The sequence below is a fragment of the Garra rufa genome, chromosome 11 (assembly GCF_049309525.1).
Source record: "Garra rufa chromosome 11, GarRuf1.0, whole genome shotgun sequence".
Classification (NCBI taxonomy): domain Eukaryota; kingdom Metazoa; phylum Chordata; class Actinopteri; order Cypriniformes; family Cyprinidae; genus Garra; species Garra rufa.
Genome location: NC_133371.1, coordinates 45,265,202 through 45,280,776, shown reverse-complemented (window position 1 = coordinate 45,280,776; position 15,575 = coordinate 45,265,202). Strand labels below are relative to the sequence as shown.

The 15,575-nt window shown below is 33.1% G+C and overlaps 1 protein-coding gene across 1 annotated transcript in view; it reads right to left on the bottom strand.

Moving 5' to 3' along the window:
* Positions 1-356: 356 nt before the first annotated feature.
* The window catches only part of LOC141345785 (DISP complex protein LRCH3-like), a 30,874-nt gene continuing 15,655 nt past the window's right edge, over positions 357-15,575 (bottom strand). The window contains exons 3-21 of the mRNA XM_073850684.1: positions 14,636-14,762; positions 14,451-14,556; positions 14,231-14,367; positions 13,984-14,093; positions 12,281-12,591; positions 12,044-12,189; positions 11,866-11,942; positions 9,933-9,978; positions 9,708-9,848; positions 7,678-7,725; positions 7,509-7,562; positions 6,949-7,029; positions 5,721-5,792; positions 3,937-3,970; positions 3,756-3,839; positions 2,731-2,831; positions 1,479-1,616; positions 1,324-1,401; positions 357-1,087 (exon numbers count right to left, since the gene is read on the bottom strand). Coding sequence (XP_073706785.1) covers positions 890-1,087; positions 1,324-1,401; positions 1,479-1,616; positions 2,731-2,831; positions 3,756-3,839; positions 3,937-3,970; positions 5,721-5,792; positions 6,949-7,029; positions 7,509-7,562; positions 7,678-7,725; positions 9,708-9,848; positions 9,933-9,978; positions 11,866-11,942; positions 12,044-12,189; positions 12,281-12,591; positions 13,984-14,093; positions 14,231-14,367; positions 14,451-14,556; positions 14,636-14,762 — 2,089 coding nt within the window. The 3' untranslated portion in view covers positions 357-889. The remainder of the gene's footprint in view (positions 1,088-1,323; positions 1,402-1,478; positions 1,617-2,730; positions 2,832-3,755; positions 3,840-3,936; positions 3,971-5,720; positions 5,793-6,948; positions 7,030-7,508; positions 7,563-7,677; positions 7,726-9,707; positions 9,849-9,932; positions 9,979-11,865; positions 11,943-12,043; positions 12,190-12,280; positions 12,592-13,983; positions 14,094-14,230; positions 14,368-14,450; positions 14,557-14,635; positions 14,763-15,575) is intronic.

Below are 15,575 nucleotides of genomic sequence, written 5' to 3'. Positions count from 1 at the left end.
ATCAATTTAACACATCCTTGCTGAATAAAAGTAATGATTTCTTTCAAAGAGAGAAAAATTTACTGAGCCCAAACTGTTTATTGTTACAAAAGGTTTCTATTTTAAAAAAAATGCTGTTTTTTACCATTTTATTTATCAAAGAATTCAAAAAAAAAGTGTCAGGTTTCAAAAAAAATATTACGTTTCCAACACTGATAATAAATCAGCATATTAGAATGATTTCTGAAGGATCATGTGACACTGAATACTGGAGAAATGATGCTGAAAATTCAGTTTTGCATCACAGGAATAAATTACATTTTAAAGTATATTAAAATAAAAAAACGCTATATTAAATTGAATAACATTACAGTTCTTTTCTGTATTTTTAATCAAATAAACAGCCATGATGAGCAGAAAAGTCTCATTTAAGAAGCATTACAAATCTTACAAATCCCAAACTATTAAGCGGCAGTGCATATTCACATAGAAACCATTTTTTTTTATTGTAATAATATTCCACAATTTAAATGTTTTTACTGTATTTTTGATCAAATAAATGCAGCCTTGGTGAGCAGAAAAGACATTCTTTTAAAATAATTTTAAAAATCTCAAACTGAAAACTGTAGTGTAATTTAATTTTCTTTAAAAGAAAAATCTCATGTCCATGTCCATTTAGTCAATTTGTACCATTTTATGAGCACACTTTACTGAAAATTGCATGAATGCAATTTTTTAAAGCTCGCCTTAGCAAGCAAAATTACCCAAAGGGTGCGGAGCTTAGCAAAGTATCACTAGAAAACACTATAAATGTAACATCTGTGCACATAAACACCGCCTATTGTGTAATTCTGCACAAACACACAAACAACTGGCTATTTCAGTGCAGTGATCAATGTGGAAGTGCGATTTAACGGCTTGGCACCAGGTGGCAGTAGAGAGCACATAGCAGCGACATGATTGACAGGTAGAAAAGGGCAAATCCAGCCAGCTGGGTAGAAGGGGCGGAGTGAAGGGAAGGCGGAGCCAGGGAGAGCAAGGCCTCAACCAGCCTGAACACACAAACCATCTCCCCTTTCAGAACATCACCCGCTGAACACAAACTATCCTGAACATGAGCGTTCAAATAAAACACAATGAGGGGTAGATGGGATGTGAGATGGTTTAAATTGAAAGGGAATGGGGGAAGAGAGAGAAAGAGTTAGTAGTATTAGCAATCAAACTTGAAGGCACTAGAGGAAACAGCAAGAGATGTTAGGTTTGAAGCAAACGTGAAACAGAGAGGTTATTTCTTAATTTAGTTTTAAAGATACAGACTGAAGAAACCAAGGAGACCAAACATACCTGAGGAACTCCAATTCTGCGGCACGCCTCTAGGAAGTTCTCCACATTTCGTCGACACTTGGCCATCGTCAGTTTGGGCTGGAAAGAAAGAAAACATGAAACTGATGCAATCCTATGCACAACCTTGACAAAAAACAAACAAAAAGGTCACTCACCACTGCTGGTGAGGGTACATGGATGCTCGGTATGGACCTGGGACGAACATGATTGGCCAGATGGCACAACACGACCCCGTCAGTCAAAGCCGCCCCAAGATCACTGGGTAAGGACACCTTGAGCCGACACTCGATATTCTGCAGGAAGGATGCAAAATAAGACTTAAATACGACAAAGACAAAAAAGGACAAAAATAGGAAGATAGCTGATTCGCTTAGAATTTAAAAATATTGAATGCTGTTATAATGCCTTCATTGTGAAGTAAACATTCTTTAAATTTGTGTAGAGTAAAAATAAAAAAATTTGAATTTTAATTACTTCGGTAAGAGTCGGAAAAGAAAAGCTTTAGCAATAGTAAAATAGCTAAATCTCTTAAAAAGATTTAATAAAAAAATGTTTGACACAAAAACTCAATTCTGACTAAGTCTTGATTGTAAATCAAATATTCTTCAAATTTCAAGAGTAAAAAAAAATGTTTTAAGTTTAATTAACTTGGTAAGAGTTGGGCAAGAAAGAGCTTATATACTTAAATTCGCTTAGCATTAAAAAATGTGTAATTGTAAATTTTTTGCACAAAAACTCAATTCTGACATAAGGACTTGACTGTGAAATAAATATTACAATAAGTGTAATACTGCTTTAAATTGTTGTTGTTTTTTTCAAAAAAAATATTACAAAGTTTTCTGTTAAATTTCACTGCATTTTTCTGAGCAAAAAATAAATATACATTTTCCCTAATTTACAGAAGGCTCCCACTAAAATGTTATTCAGTGTAACAATCTTGTCAAGCATATTTACAAAAAAAACTATTTAGTTTTAATTCGACATTTTAAAAATGTGCCAATATCCTAGGTTTTGCCCATTTGTCAGTAAGAATTTTTACTCATTTAAAACACAATAAAATTTAATATGCCGCTAGCCTTATTCTTTTATATATTTTAATATGCACAAGTCAGAATAAGCATGTTGTTTCAATTTTTACATAAATATTGTGTTACACTGAATGACATTGTAACATTATTTAAACTAAATTTTAACATTTTATTCTCCAAAAACTTATTTGATACCTTAGAAGAAGTAGACACTTTACTTACATTTAATGTGCTTTCTATGGGCTTAAAAATCATTTTTGTACATTTCTTTTGACGTGGACATCTTAACGTCTTTGACCCATATACATATAGAAGTAATAGATAAATAAATGATGCATAACAGAAAGGGGAGGGTACTAATTGAGTTTGATTGACACACCCGTCTCAGCTGCTCTATCAGGACCGCCTCCTCTCCTGTTGGGGCGGGGCTCTGTGTGGGAGTGGCTTCTGCTGACTCCGCCTGCTGTGTGCCTGATTCTCCTGCAAAAGAGTCACACATGCCATTAGGAGCATGTCACCATGTAATTACATGAACAGGTAGAGGTTAGGAGCAGTGATTGACACGCATGTAATAGAGCATGACAGTGACTGCTCACTTTTCATTGTTATTTCAGTATTCAAAGCTGAATTTTTCAGAATCATTACTAGCATTCAGTGTCACATGATCCTTCAGAAATCATAATAATATGCCGATTTATTATCACTGTTGGAAACAGTTGTGTTGCTTAATAATTTTTTGGAACCTGTGATACTTTAAGGATTCTATGATGAATAAAAAGTTAAAAAAGAACAGCATTTGTTTAAAATAGAAATATTTTCGAACAATATACATTACTGTTCAAAAGTTTGGGGTCAGTAATTTTTTTTTTTTTTTAGAGAAATTACTACTTTTATTTAGCAAGAGTGTGTTAAATTGATAAGAAGTGATGGCAAAGACTTATATTGTTAGAAATGATTTATATTTTGAATAAATGCTGTTCTTTTTAACTTTTTATTCATCATAGAATCCTTAAAGTATCACATGTTCCAAAAAATATTTGGTAGCACAACTGTTGCCAACATAGATAATTCTAACAAATCAGCATATTAAAATAATTTCTGAAGAATCATGTGACACTGAAGACTGGCGTAATGGCTGAAAATTCAGCTTTGCATCACAGGATTTTTTTTTTTTATGTATATTAAAATAGAAACTATTATTTCATGTTGTAATAACATTCTGCAGTATTTTCTGTATATTTGATCAAATAAATGCAATCTTGATGAGCATAAGAGACTTCTGTAAGTCTTTCTGATCCCATACTTTTGAATGGCAGTGTATATAAGTGTGCGTGCATCATGTGTTTAATCATGACATCACAAATGTCACACAAAGAAGCAATCGGCTGCGTCAGGTAAACAAACCTTTTTTCTTCTCCTCTCGCTGACTCAGGCGAAACAGGTAACTCTCAGGTCGCTGAGTGGGGCCGCGGGAGGGGGATTGAAGGGCTGCAGGACGAGTAAAAAGTCACAATGGGATGAGGGGTAAAGAATTTAATTTAAAAACAAAAGGAAAGGAAAATGTCAGATTTAAACAAACACATACCGGTGGGTGACAGCGAGGCATAATCTTCACCTTGCTACCGAAGGAAGGAGAAAAAAATAAAAAGGTCAAATCAGTGGAAGTAGCATAAATAACGGGCAGTCTATCTGTGGTACGTGCTTATAGTGAACTATAGTGAAGTGTGAATCTAACCAAAAAAAATTGATTGGGGATGCACCGAATGTTCAGCAGCCGAAATTATTCAGCCGAATACAGAAAAAAAAAAAAACGCTCTTTCAGCGTTCGGCCAAATAAGCGAAAAGGCCGAATAAATTATACCAAACGATGACGTGATGCAATCAAATTTTATTTTGACAGGTTGCCGTGAAGTTTCTGTGTGTAAAGTATGATATGATGCTAGTTTTCTCAAATGAAACGGTAAAAGTGACACTCACAGCAGCTTTGGAGATTGAGTCTGTTCATGTGAGATGCAAATGCCAAAAATTAACGGGAGCATCACGCGTGCAGTAAAAAAAAAAAAAAAGCGTCTCTGCCATTCTAACATAAAGAGGCAAACGGAACATGCAGGATTCATATTAAAACGGTCTTTTTGCATTTCAGTTTTCACAGATACTAGTCCATATCGCGATTTGAATTAAGTGACAGACCAACTTTTGATTTATCAATCCAAAAATCGACGAATTTACGTGGCATTCCGCGCTATAGTAAATTCGCTTTTTATGAATGGAGTCCGCGATCCAGTCCGTGTTTTCTTGGAGGAGACATTGTAAACGCGCCCCCCTAAGATAATGGTAGGGGAAACACTGGGATATTTAGAAATATACTAGCCTAGATTTCAGAAATTCAGGTACCCTATAGTTAGGTAGACCTTCTGTAAAAGCACTGAGGTGATACTTGAGGCTCGACGTGCTGCAGTGATATGCGCATTCCTTTGTCTAAACGCTAGTTGGTGCTCCAGTATAATCGGTCTGCTGAAACTCATCCAGTGAGAAACGTTCCGCGGTGCAAAATTAAGTGCGATTAAAATGCGTTAAAAAAATTTAACACGTTATTTTTGTGTAATTAATTAATCTAAATTAACGCGTTAAAGTCCCGGCCCTACTTTAAAGTCCTTTTTCTCAGTTCTGCACTCGGCGTAGTTACTGCCTTTTTGCTTTGTAGGGCAGTATAATGTCTACTATAATGTTAAAAATGTTCAGGGTTAATTATTTTGTAATTGTTTTGTAATTGTTTTTTTTTTTTGAAAAGCAAGACAACTGTAAAAAGCAAATAATGCCTATTTAATTTGTGCAATGGTGAAAAAAATAGGCAAAATACATGGGAAAAAAAATACGAAAAACCTTGTTCGGTAGTCGGCCTTCGACCCAGTGTGTGATATTGTTTGGCTTCGGCCAAGAATTTTCATTTCGGTGCATCCCTATCACAGATATTATTTCTTGGCAGTTTTTGTGAGGTTCGCCCTCACTTTTACATTGTGTTTCTGATGTGAGAACTTCTAAACCCTAAACAAACATGCACATGCATCAGCTGAAATCTTACACCATGCCCTAAACAAGCATGATGTGAAATCTTTCAAGCATCATTTCCTCAAAGAAACAGAAATGCTGCTCAAAGTCAATTGCAATCAATCACAACATGCATTATGTTTATTATAGTCAAACACTGTATTGTTGACAGAAATCTGACATTTGTCAAAAAAAAAAAAAATTATGTAATTCTTTGTGTAGTGAATTTTTGAAGGTAAAAATCATCCACTTTAGTTTATTTGCATTTATAGAAATAAGGTGACGGATGTAGATCATCTCCAGGCTCTTGCGGTTCAGTACCTGCGGCGCACAGGAAGAGGCGACGGAGAAAGTGGGAGACACACACCCATCCAGAGGCACAGCAGAGAGTGACTAGCCAGGCAGAGCAATGCAGAGAGGGGACGAAAACGAGGGGAAATAAAGGAACGAAATTGGGAAATAAATGAAAAAAAGAAAGTTTAATTCTCTACACTAATTAATATTACAGGAAACACACATCATGAGAGAATATTACTGTAGAAATGTGTTAAATAAGGCTTAGTTCATACTCAAAATTCTAAATGATTTCTTTTAGGGGTCATAATCAGCTTTGTTTAAAAATTAAAAACAAAATTAAATTAAATTAAATTATTATTATTATTATTAGTAGTAGTAGTAGTAGTATTACCACCACTACTACTAACAAGCAACATTTAAAAAATAAGAAACATCCATAAGATTTGCATTTACTGAGGCAATTATCCCCATGCTCCAAATAAATAAATAAATAAATAAATAAATAAATAAAATTATTATTATTACTACTACTACTATTATTATTATTAAAACTGACAAACTTAAAACAAGTTTTGAAAGTGAAATAATCAAGAAAGTTCCATAATAAGCGTATTTGCATTTAAAGTGGAGGTAAATCATCTCCAGGTTCTTAAATAAAATAAAATAATTATTTTTAAAACAATTTTTGAGGGTAAAATAATTTTTTAAAATCCATAATAAGCTTATTAGCATCTACAGAAATAAAATTGGAGGCAAATAATCTCCAGGTTCAAAATAAAATAAAAAAATAAAATAAATTACAAATTATTATTTTAAATTGACTGTAGTATCTACAGAAATAATTTAAGAAATCAGAAATAATATTTCCAGGTTCAAAATTAAGTAAAATAAAATAAAATAAAATAAAATAAAATAAAATAAAATAAAATAAAATGAAATTATTATTTTAAATTTACAAGTTTAAAACTATTTTTGAGGGTAAATTCATTTTAGAAAAATCCATAAATTAAAATAAAATTGTTTTAAATTTACAAGTTTACATTATTTTTATTTTTGAGTGTAAATTCATTAAAAATAAAAAATAAAAAAAATTGGTGAGTATTGTGGCAAAAAGTGCAAAGGTTCAATACAAAAGTTTTGGGGTTTATTCATATCTCCAAACCTAATTACTAGCAATACTAATTGTGAAACACCATTAATCAAAAGTAGTGGCTGTTCAACAGCTGGCTAAACATGTCTGTGTGTCTTTCACCTGTTTGTGAGGGTCTGGCCTCTTCTTTATAGTGTTGGTATCTGTGTCTATCTCAAATATCAGTAGGGGCTCAAACTCACTCTGACACAGAACCAACATGACAGAGAAAGAGAGAGAAAGCCAGGAAGAGAAAGAAAAAGAGGAAAGGAAGAGGACAGACAGGGAAGCAAAAAGAAGCAGGGCAGGCGTGTTAAAGATGCTCGCTGGGAAAAGCAGATCTAATATTAAAGGTGCACTCAGCAAGTTAATAGTAAGCGGATAGTAATAACTATCAACTACAAGATAAGGCTAGACATATCATGATAAAACAGCCTTTTCTAGCCACTAGAACACAATATTTAATTGGAGTAAACTTTTTAATTACTGAGTGCAACTTTAAAGCATGTTAGCGGTTCAAACAGATCAGAAAAGCAGTTTTGAATAGACATAACCTTAAATCATGTTAATACATTAAGCATTTTTATAAAGATTACTAGTGGAATTTGTTAAAGCAAGTGAACACACAAGAGAAATGAGATGGAGCGGAGGATGATGCACGATCCGAGCTGATTGGCTCTTACCATGAAGAGGGCGGAGTCATCGGTGTGAGTGGACCGTCTGGAGGGGTACAGACTCTGGGATGGGACAGTACGCATATGACTAGAGCGCCACACACTCACATTCACACACAGCAGGATGAAGCGATGGATAGGGAGGAAGTGATTGTGCAAATCTGAAAGAGAGACTCACCTCACTGTCTGTCGGACTGAGCTTCGTAGGGCTCTGAGACGACTTATGCTGAAAATACAAAGACAGAAATTCAATTTCCTATCTCTAGGCACATTTGGGAAGAGTTTGTAAGCGAGATTTGTATGCTAAAGATTCAATTTTAGCATTCAGAACATCTCAGTGTATTTTGCTGTAACTTGTTTTGTGCAAACTATTAAAGGTTCACCCAAAAATTAAGTCATTTTTTAATCACTTTCAAGTTGTTTCAGGCCTATATGTGACCCTGGACCACAAAACCAGTCTTAAGTCGCTGGGGTATATTTGTAGCAATAGCCAAAAATACATTGTATGGGTCAAAATTATTGATTTTTCTTTTATGTCAGAAATCATTAGAAAGTTAAGTAAAGATCATGTTCCATGAAGATTTTTTGTAAAATTCCTACTGTAAACCTATCAAAATTTAATTTTTGATTAGTAATATGCATTGTTAAGAACTTAATTTGGACAACTTTAAAGGTGATTTTCTCAGTATTTAGATTTTTTTGCACCCTTACATTCAAGATTTTCAAATAGATATACATGTATACAACTATATATCAATAGCAAGCTTATTTATTGAGCTTTCATATGATGTATATATCTCAGTTTTGTAAAATTTAACCTTATGACTGGTTTTGTGGTCCAGGGTCACATATGAGTTGAAAACAAAAGATGATATTCTGAATAATGTTGGTAACCAAACTGTTGACGGAAGCCATAGACTTTTTTTCCATACTATAGAAGTCAATGGCTACCGTTAACTGTTTGGTTACCAATATTCTCTAAAATTACTTTTTTGTGTTCAACACAAGAAAGAAACTCTTATAGGCTTGAAACAACTTGAAAGTGAGTAAAGAATGACTGAATCTTCATTTTTGGGTGAACTTTCTCTTTAAGTCTTGCATTACTTGTGACTACTAAAAGTATGCCAATAGATTTTTTGGGTTTTTTAAAGCAGTTGCTAACAAGTGTCTAAATGGGAATACAAAGATTGCTGGAAACATTAAATTTGTTTCTTTTTACCTCTGCCTATTATACAGTTGAAGTCAAAAGTGTACATACACTTTGCAGAATCTGCTAAATGTTAATTATTTTTCTGAAATAAGGAGGATCATGCAAAATCCCTTGTTTGTCCTGAACAGTTAAACTGCATGCTGCTCTTCAGAGAAATTCTTCAGGTTCCACAAATTCTTTGTTTTTGTTTTTTAGCATTTTGTGTATTTGAACCCTTTCCAATAATGACTGCATGATTTTGAGATCCATCTTTTCACGCTGAGGACAACTGAGGGACTGATATGCAACTATTAAAGAAGGTTCAAACGCTCACTGACGCTTCAGAAGGAAACATGATGCATTAAGAGCTGAGGGTGAAAACTTTTGAACAGAATTAAGATGTGTAAATGTATCTTAATTTGCCTGAATATCACACCCAATAGTATACACAAAAATGCTGAAAAACCTAAGAATTTGTGGGGCCTGAAGGATTTCAGCAGGCAGTTTGGCTGTTCAGGATAAACAAGGGACAACCATCACCAAACAAAACACCACAGCTATGGATCATTCAGGTAACAACATAAACTTTTGAACAGGGTCATTTTTATAAATTCAACTATTGTTTTCTTTTGTGGACTATATGTAAACATTTTATGTGAAATATCTCATTCAGGTCAGTACTAAATAAAAAATAGCATGCATTTTGTTTGATCCCTCTTATTTTGGTAAAATAACTAACATTTTGTAGATATGTAAACTTTTGACTTCAACTGTATTTAGGCTTTAAATTTTTTAAAGGTTGTGTTCATTTGTAGTTATGATGAACAAAACATATATTCATAAACTTTTCTTAGTCACAAAGTCTATTTTATGCAATAGCTCAAATGCCACTGGAAAAATCCTATTGGGTTTTAGTCGATGGAACCAGGTTAATGCTAATTTCCAAGCTGACCTACAAACAACACGTCATCACTGCAGTACTATTTGTCTAATGCATTCACAATAAATTATGTGAGTACCTTGACGAAATTCATAACAGCGTCTCTTTGCACTGATCTTGTTTTCTGTCTCTCTTCCTCGTACCGCAGTGCCGCCAGCTGAGCTTCTCGTCTCACTCTCTCCACACCGCCGCCGGATCCTGACGCCACACCAGTGGACCGCTGACACAAACACAACCAGACGTTAGCCTTTGTTATTGTTTACACTGACTGCTTAATGAGATGTTCATGTATAGGGACTCTCACCTGGTTATGAGCGTATGAAGATGTGACTGCTGTATCTGACCCACCACTAGAAACAACAACAACTGTTGGTTAGACTTCATTCATATTTATAACAAGGCATCCATACACTATTGTAGAAAGTTTATTATTGCACATTTGAGTAATTCTGAGAACGTAAGTTGATAAATAATGAAAAAAAAAATCTAAATGTTCATGTTCATGTTCAAAACTATTCAACCCCCAAAAGGGTTTGCCAGTAAAGAGTTGTAGATTAAAAACTACTTTTACTTTTAAGTCCTGAATCTTCAGAAAAGCTTGTATTCAGGGTTTCTACTGATATGAACAAGTGAAATTTAAGACTTTTTAAGACCTTTTTAATACCACCTAACCCTGTAATAGAAATACACATCATATTAAATACATACAGTATATGTAATATGTAATGTAAAAAAATCTAAAATGTCATTAATATTTATTACTACAATATACAGTAAAATTTTCATATCAGCAGACAATATTCCACATGAAAATAACGCGTACTCTTTTTAAACGTATGCATCACCTTTCATTTCAAATTATTACAATTCAACAATAAATTCTAAAGGGCTGTTACCAGGCAGATTAAGTAATTTACTTTGCAAAATAACAAGTGCAATTAATAATATATAATGTTATAAGATTAATGTTTTAAATTCATTTATTAATTTACAAACAAGAAATGTTTGGGGGAATCTTCGTTCTGTCCAATGACTGTAAACAGTCATGAGGTCCACCAGACTGAAAATATTTTAGCTGTAATGTGACCAAAAATATTTAAGAATTTAAGACATTTTAAGGACCTGCGGACACCCTGTGTATTTGTAAAACACTGCAGTCTCTCTGGGGGGTTAAATAATTTTGATTGCACCTGTATATAATATATATAATATATATATATATATATATATATATATATTAGGGGTGTGACGAGACACTTATCTCACGAGACGAGACGAGACGAGATTTTGGGTTCACGAGAACGAGACGAGATGAGATTTAACTTTTTAAAATAAATCCTCAATGATGAAATATATAGGGGACAATAGTATTTTATTCAACAAAAAACACAAAATGCAAAAAAAAATAAATAAATAAATAAATGTAGGTGCATTTTGATGAAAATAAACTTATATTTTAATGAATTATATGCAGTAATAAAAATGCTGCATGATTCTGGGTAAACTGAAAAACAATTGTCTTTTATAAACTGGAGATCACGATTCTGAAGAAAAAAAGGATTAGAAAATTAAACTAAATTACATAATTTACTAGTGGTTCTGAAATAATGTTCATCGCTTAAGTCTGAAAAAAAAAAAAAATGAAGGAGCCCGTGTCTCAATTAATAAAGACTTTCACTATTGGAATCTCTTGAATGTTTAATTCAATGAAAAATACTTTTTTTTAAACGTGCAGTTGTCGCCCTCTCCTGGTGAAGTGAATAAACGTTTCTCTACATACCTGTTATACTTTCGTTTTTGATCGCTACTGTAGACAATAAGTGTTTATATCCAAACTATAAGCTTTTATCCCAGTACTTATGTTATTTAAATGTCTGTAACAAAGATATGATGATGATTATGTGGTTAAAAAGACTGTTTGTGTTGCTTTCTAAAACCATAGCAGTAAGAATGCAGATTTGAATGTCTTCAATAACTTTCACATCGGCGTCAGTGGAGCGTGAAACAGTTGTAATAGACAATGCTGAATCGTTGTCATTCATGAATAAGATCGCATGGGTGTTTGAATAGAGATCGTGATATTTATATAACTATTAGTCATGCAGCCCTAATGTAAACACTGCAAAATGTTTTGCCATGATATCGCCACGTTCTCGCGAGACCAGTCAGATCTCGCGGGACACATCGGAGTCTCGCGAGATCTCGTCACACCCCTAATATATATACATGTTCAGTACCGGTTATTTAAGGAGTTCTGGCGTCTCGGATCATCAGTTCTCATGTCTCTGGATGGGCTGGTCTTCACAGGTGAACCCTATAAACATAGCAAATCTATCATTAGCGCTATGTTAACAACATAATCCGACAGTTGTTGACTAGAACTGATGTGATCAAACATTAAGCGTTAGTGCGTACCTCTCTGGTGATCCGTCTTTCAATGTAGGCCATAAACTGTGAGCTAAGGCTGATAGGCTCCGCCCCTCTACGGCTCCGCCCATCCTCATCATCATCATCCCCCGTACAGCTGTCAATGAAGTCTATCTGTTCAAGCTCTGCATCCACTACAGAAAGAGACAATAAAGTGCTTAAAAATGAAAACTTCTCATGGCTTATTACTAGATTCTGAGCGACAGTGCTTCATAAGGCTCTCACATGTGCCGTTGGTCACGTGAGACCCCGTCCGATGATCCTCGCGTTCTCTGTCTCGATCTCGTCGCTGTCTTTGCTCTTTGGTGATTTCCGCCACTCTCAAAGGCAAGTCTGACAACTCATCTGAAGGCTGGGGAAAAAGGAAGAACAGAACAATAAAATGAGTGATGTATAATGGAGAAAAACAGATTTCTGACTGAGTGATCTGAAAAGCACTTGCCTCATTTCCTGACCATCTCTTGTCTCCGCTGTCCACACTGTTAAAGCCAGAGTCCAGAGCTCCATACGGCCGGCCCGAATACAAATCCTCTGCACTGAGAGACAGATAGACCAGAGAGAACGTTACATCATCTGAGGTTTCATGAGAACCAAACACATAGAAATGGTTTGCAAATGAATTCATTTCTAACACACATCAATTAAAAAAGATTTTTTGCAGTTTTTGTAAAAATACGTGAATGGTTTGCCTGTGAAAAGTCCCCACAATGCTAGGGTGTTTTTCATTTTTAATGTATTTTATATTCTGTATGTTAGTTTAGTTTATCTCTAGACTTTTTGATTTTTGGGTCTCTAGATATGGCTTGGGTCCCTTCTTCAATGCAAGTACGTAGTATTTATTTTTATTAATTTAGTTTTTATTAAAAGTTACTTTATTTCATATTCTATATTTTTTCAGTGCAAGTCTGTGGTACTTTTTTACCTATTTATTTTACTGGTATTTTTTCATTTTTTTTTTTTTTTAATTTAAATGTTACTTTATCTTATATTCTATATTTTGTATTAATTTTACTTTAGGCCAATTTTCTGGACTCTAGATGGCTTAGATTGTTCTTTCAATGCAAGTCTGTGGTATTTTGTCACCTATTTTATATTATTTTTTATTTATTTTTATTACGATGCTTTTATATTTTGTTTTACTTTACACCATGGCTTTTGATTTATTGTTCTCCAGGTGGCTTGGAATTTATTTTATTTTAGTTTACTTTAGTTTTTTTTTTTAATTTGATTAAAATGTTATTGTATTTTATATTCTACATTTTACATTTTGTTTTACTTCAAGTTTTTGTTTTTGTTTTTATTTTCTGGTCTTTAGATATGGCCTCTTCAATGCAAGTCTGTGGTATTTTCTCAGATTTTATTTAATTGATATATATAATTTAATTTAATTTTTATTGCATTTAATTTAAATTTATTGTTATTTATTTTGTTATTTTGAATTTAATTAACATTATTAATTATTTAATATTTATTTTACTTTACTGATTTTCTGGTCAATTCAATTCAATTAATTTTAATTTAATTAATTTTTTAGAATTTATTTTATTCGCCACCACAAAAAATAATCCAGTTACTCAGTAAAGTAATAGCAACCTCTCTTCAACAAGATTTCATATTGTTATTTGTACACTCTGCTTGTATCCAAGTTTTGTATATCAGCTTCTTTTAAAATTCTTGCAAAGTCTGATCTCTTCATCATATCATCTACCGCCATCCGGTTTCGCTGCAATCTCTCCTGTCTTCATACCTTCATTCCACTCAATCCAAACTTTCATTCTGTCTGTGTTTTTTCCTTTCCCTCCCTTCTTATCTGCAGAATCACCCTGCTCTGTGCGTCCTCTTGAGAGACACAGCCGATAAACACCGCCTCAAATAAATATGGGTGAAAGCAAAAGACATTATCCTCACAAAACCCAGTGAGTTCTTACCAGGATCCAAAGGGCAGTGGTCTTCTGTCATAATCTGGAAGGTCTGATGCTGCTTTACATGCCTCCATGTTGAGATATTTAAATATATGGATCTTTCCCTTTATACATATCTGGAAGTAGATGAAAAAACACATCAGTAAACATGGTCCTGAGGATGTGCAACCTCATAGATTTGCTCCTAACAGGCATCAAAATAGCATTCAAAAGGTTTTTACTTTTATAAAGTGACTTATTTCTTTAATGTTACCTGTGCAGGTGGACTCTGGAGAGGATTGTTGTCGAGAATGATGCTCTGGAGGTGTCTGAGATTGCGATAGCATACTGGGATTGTCGTTACCTTGTTACAAGAAAAATCGAGCCGGACCAACGGCAGCTCAGCCAACTCTGCAAACCCAAAGACAGAAATGACACAGCACTTCGACATAAAAACATTACTCATTTCATACAGGTGCCGGTGCGTTTCTGACCTGGAGGCAGTCGAACAAGGTGGTTTCTGCGGATGTTAAGGTCACGCAGAGCCTCCAGCTGACCGATCTGCGGAGGAAGCGTCTGGATCTCATTACAGCTGACGTCCTTGAAGAGAGAGTGAAAGAGAATTGATGAGTAATGTGCATGAGTGAGAGGAAATGTGAAAATGAACTCTTCCACACACCAGTTCGGTGAGCTGTCTGAGTTTGCCTAGGTCCTCTGGCAGCGATACCAGCTTGTTATTGCAGGCGATCAAAACTTTAAGTGGCAGTCGGCACAGATGAGAAGGGAGAGTGGACAACTGATTCCGACTGAGGAGAGAAAATTAGAAAAATGGGAATCAGAAAGTTCCAATGACAAGATTTAAGAAAATGTGACTTGATTGATTAATAAAAAAACTGGTTGCAAATGACAATGTAGTTACTAACGAGTTCTGAACGATTTTTAATATTGCTAACTAAAATTATTAAAAATTAATTGAAATAAAAAAACTTAGATGAAAATATATTTTTTATTGTATTGCATTTTTTGTATTTACTATCTTATATTTAACGTTTTATTTTATATGTATTATTTTTACTTTATTTTACTTTGTTATTTTATATTTTTATTTTATTTTGTTAAGTTTAATATTTTTTATTTTATGTTTACTGTTTATTTTATTTTATAATGACTATTTTTGTTTTATTTTATAATATATATTATTTTATATTCAATATTTTTATATTTTATTTATAATAATATACATTTATATAATATTTATTTTATTTTAAGTTTACAATTTTTTTTATTTTACATGTACTATTTGTTTTTATATATATTTTGATGTTTACTTTTTCTATATTTACTATATTTGTTTTATTTTATATTTTGTGAACTATTTAGTTTTGTTTACAATTTTTTATTTACTATTTTTGTTTTATTTTATATTTTAAGTTTACTGATTTTTTAATTTTAGATTTTATTTTATGGTTACTATTTTTCTAGTTTATTTGACATTTACTATAAAAAATTTATTTAATTTAATTTTTTATATTTTATATTTATTATTTTTTTTATGTTTACTATTTTCATTTTACTTTATATTTACTATTTTTGGTTTATATTTAATATTTTATTTTATA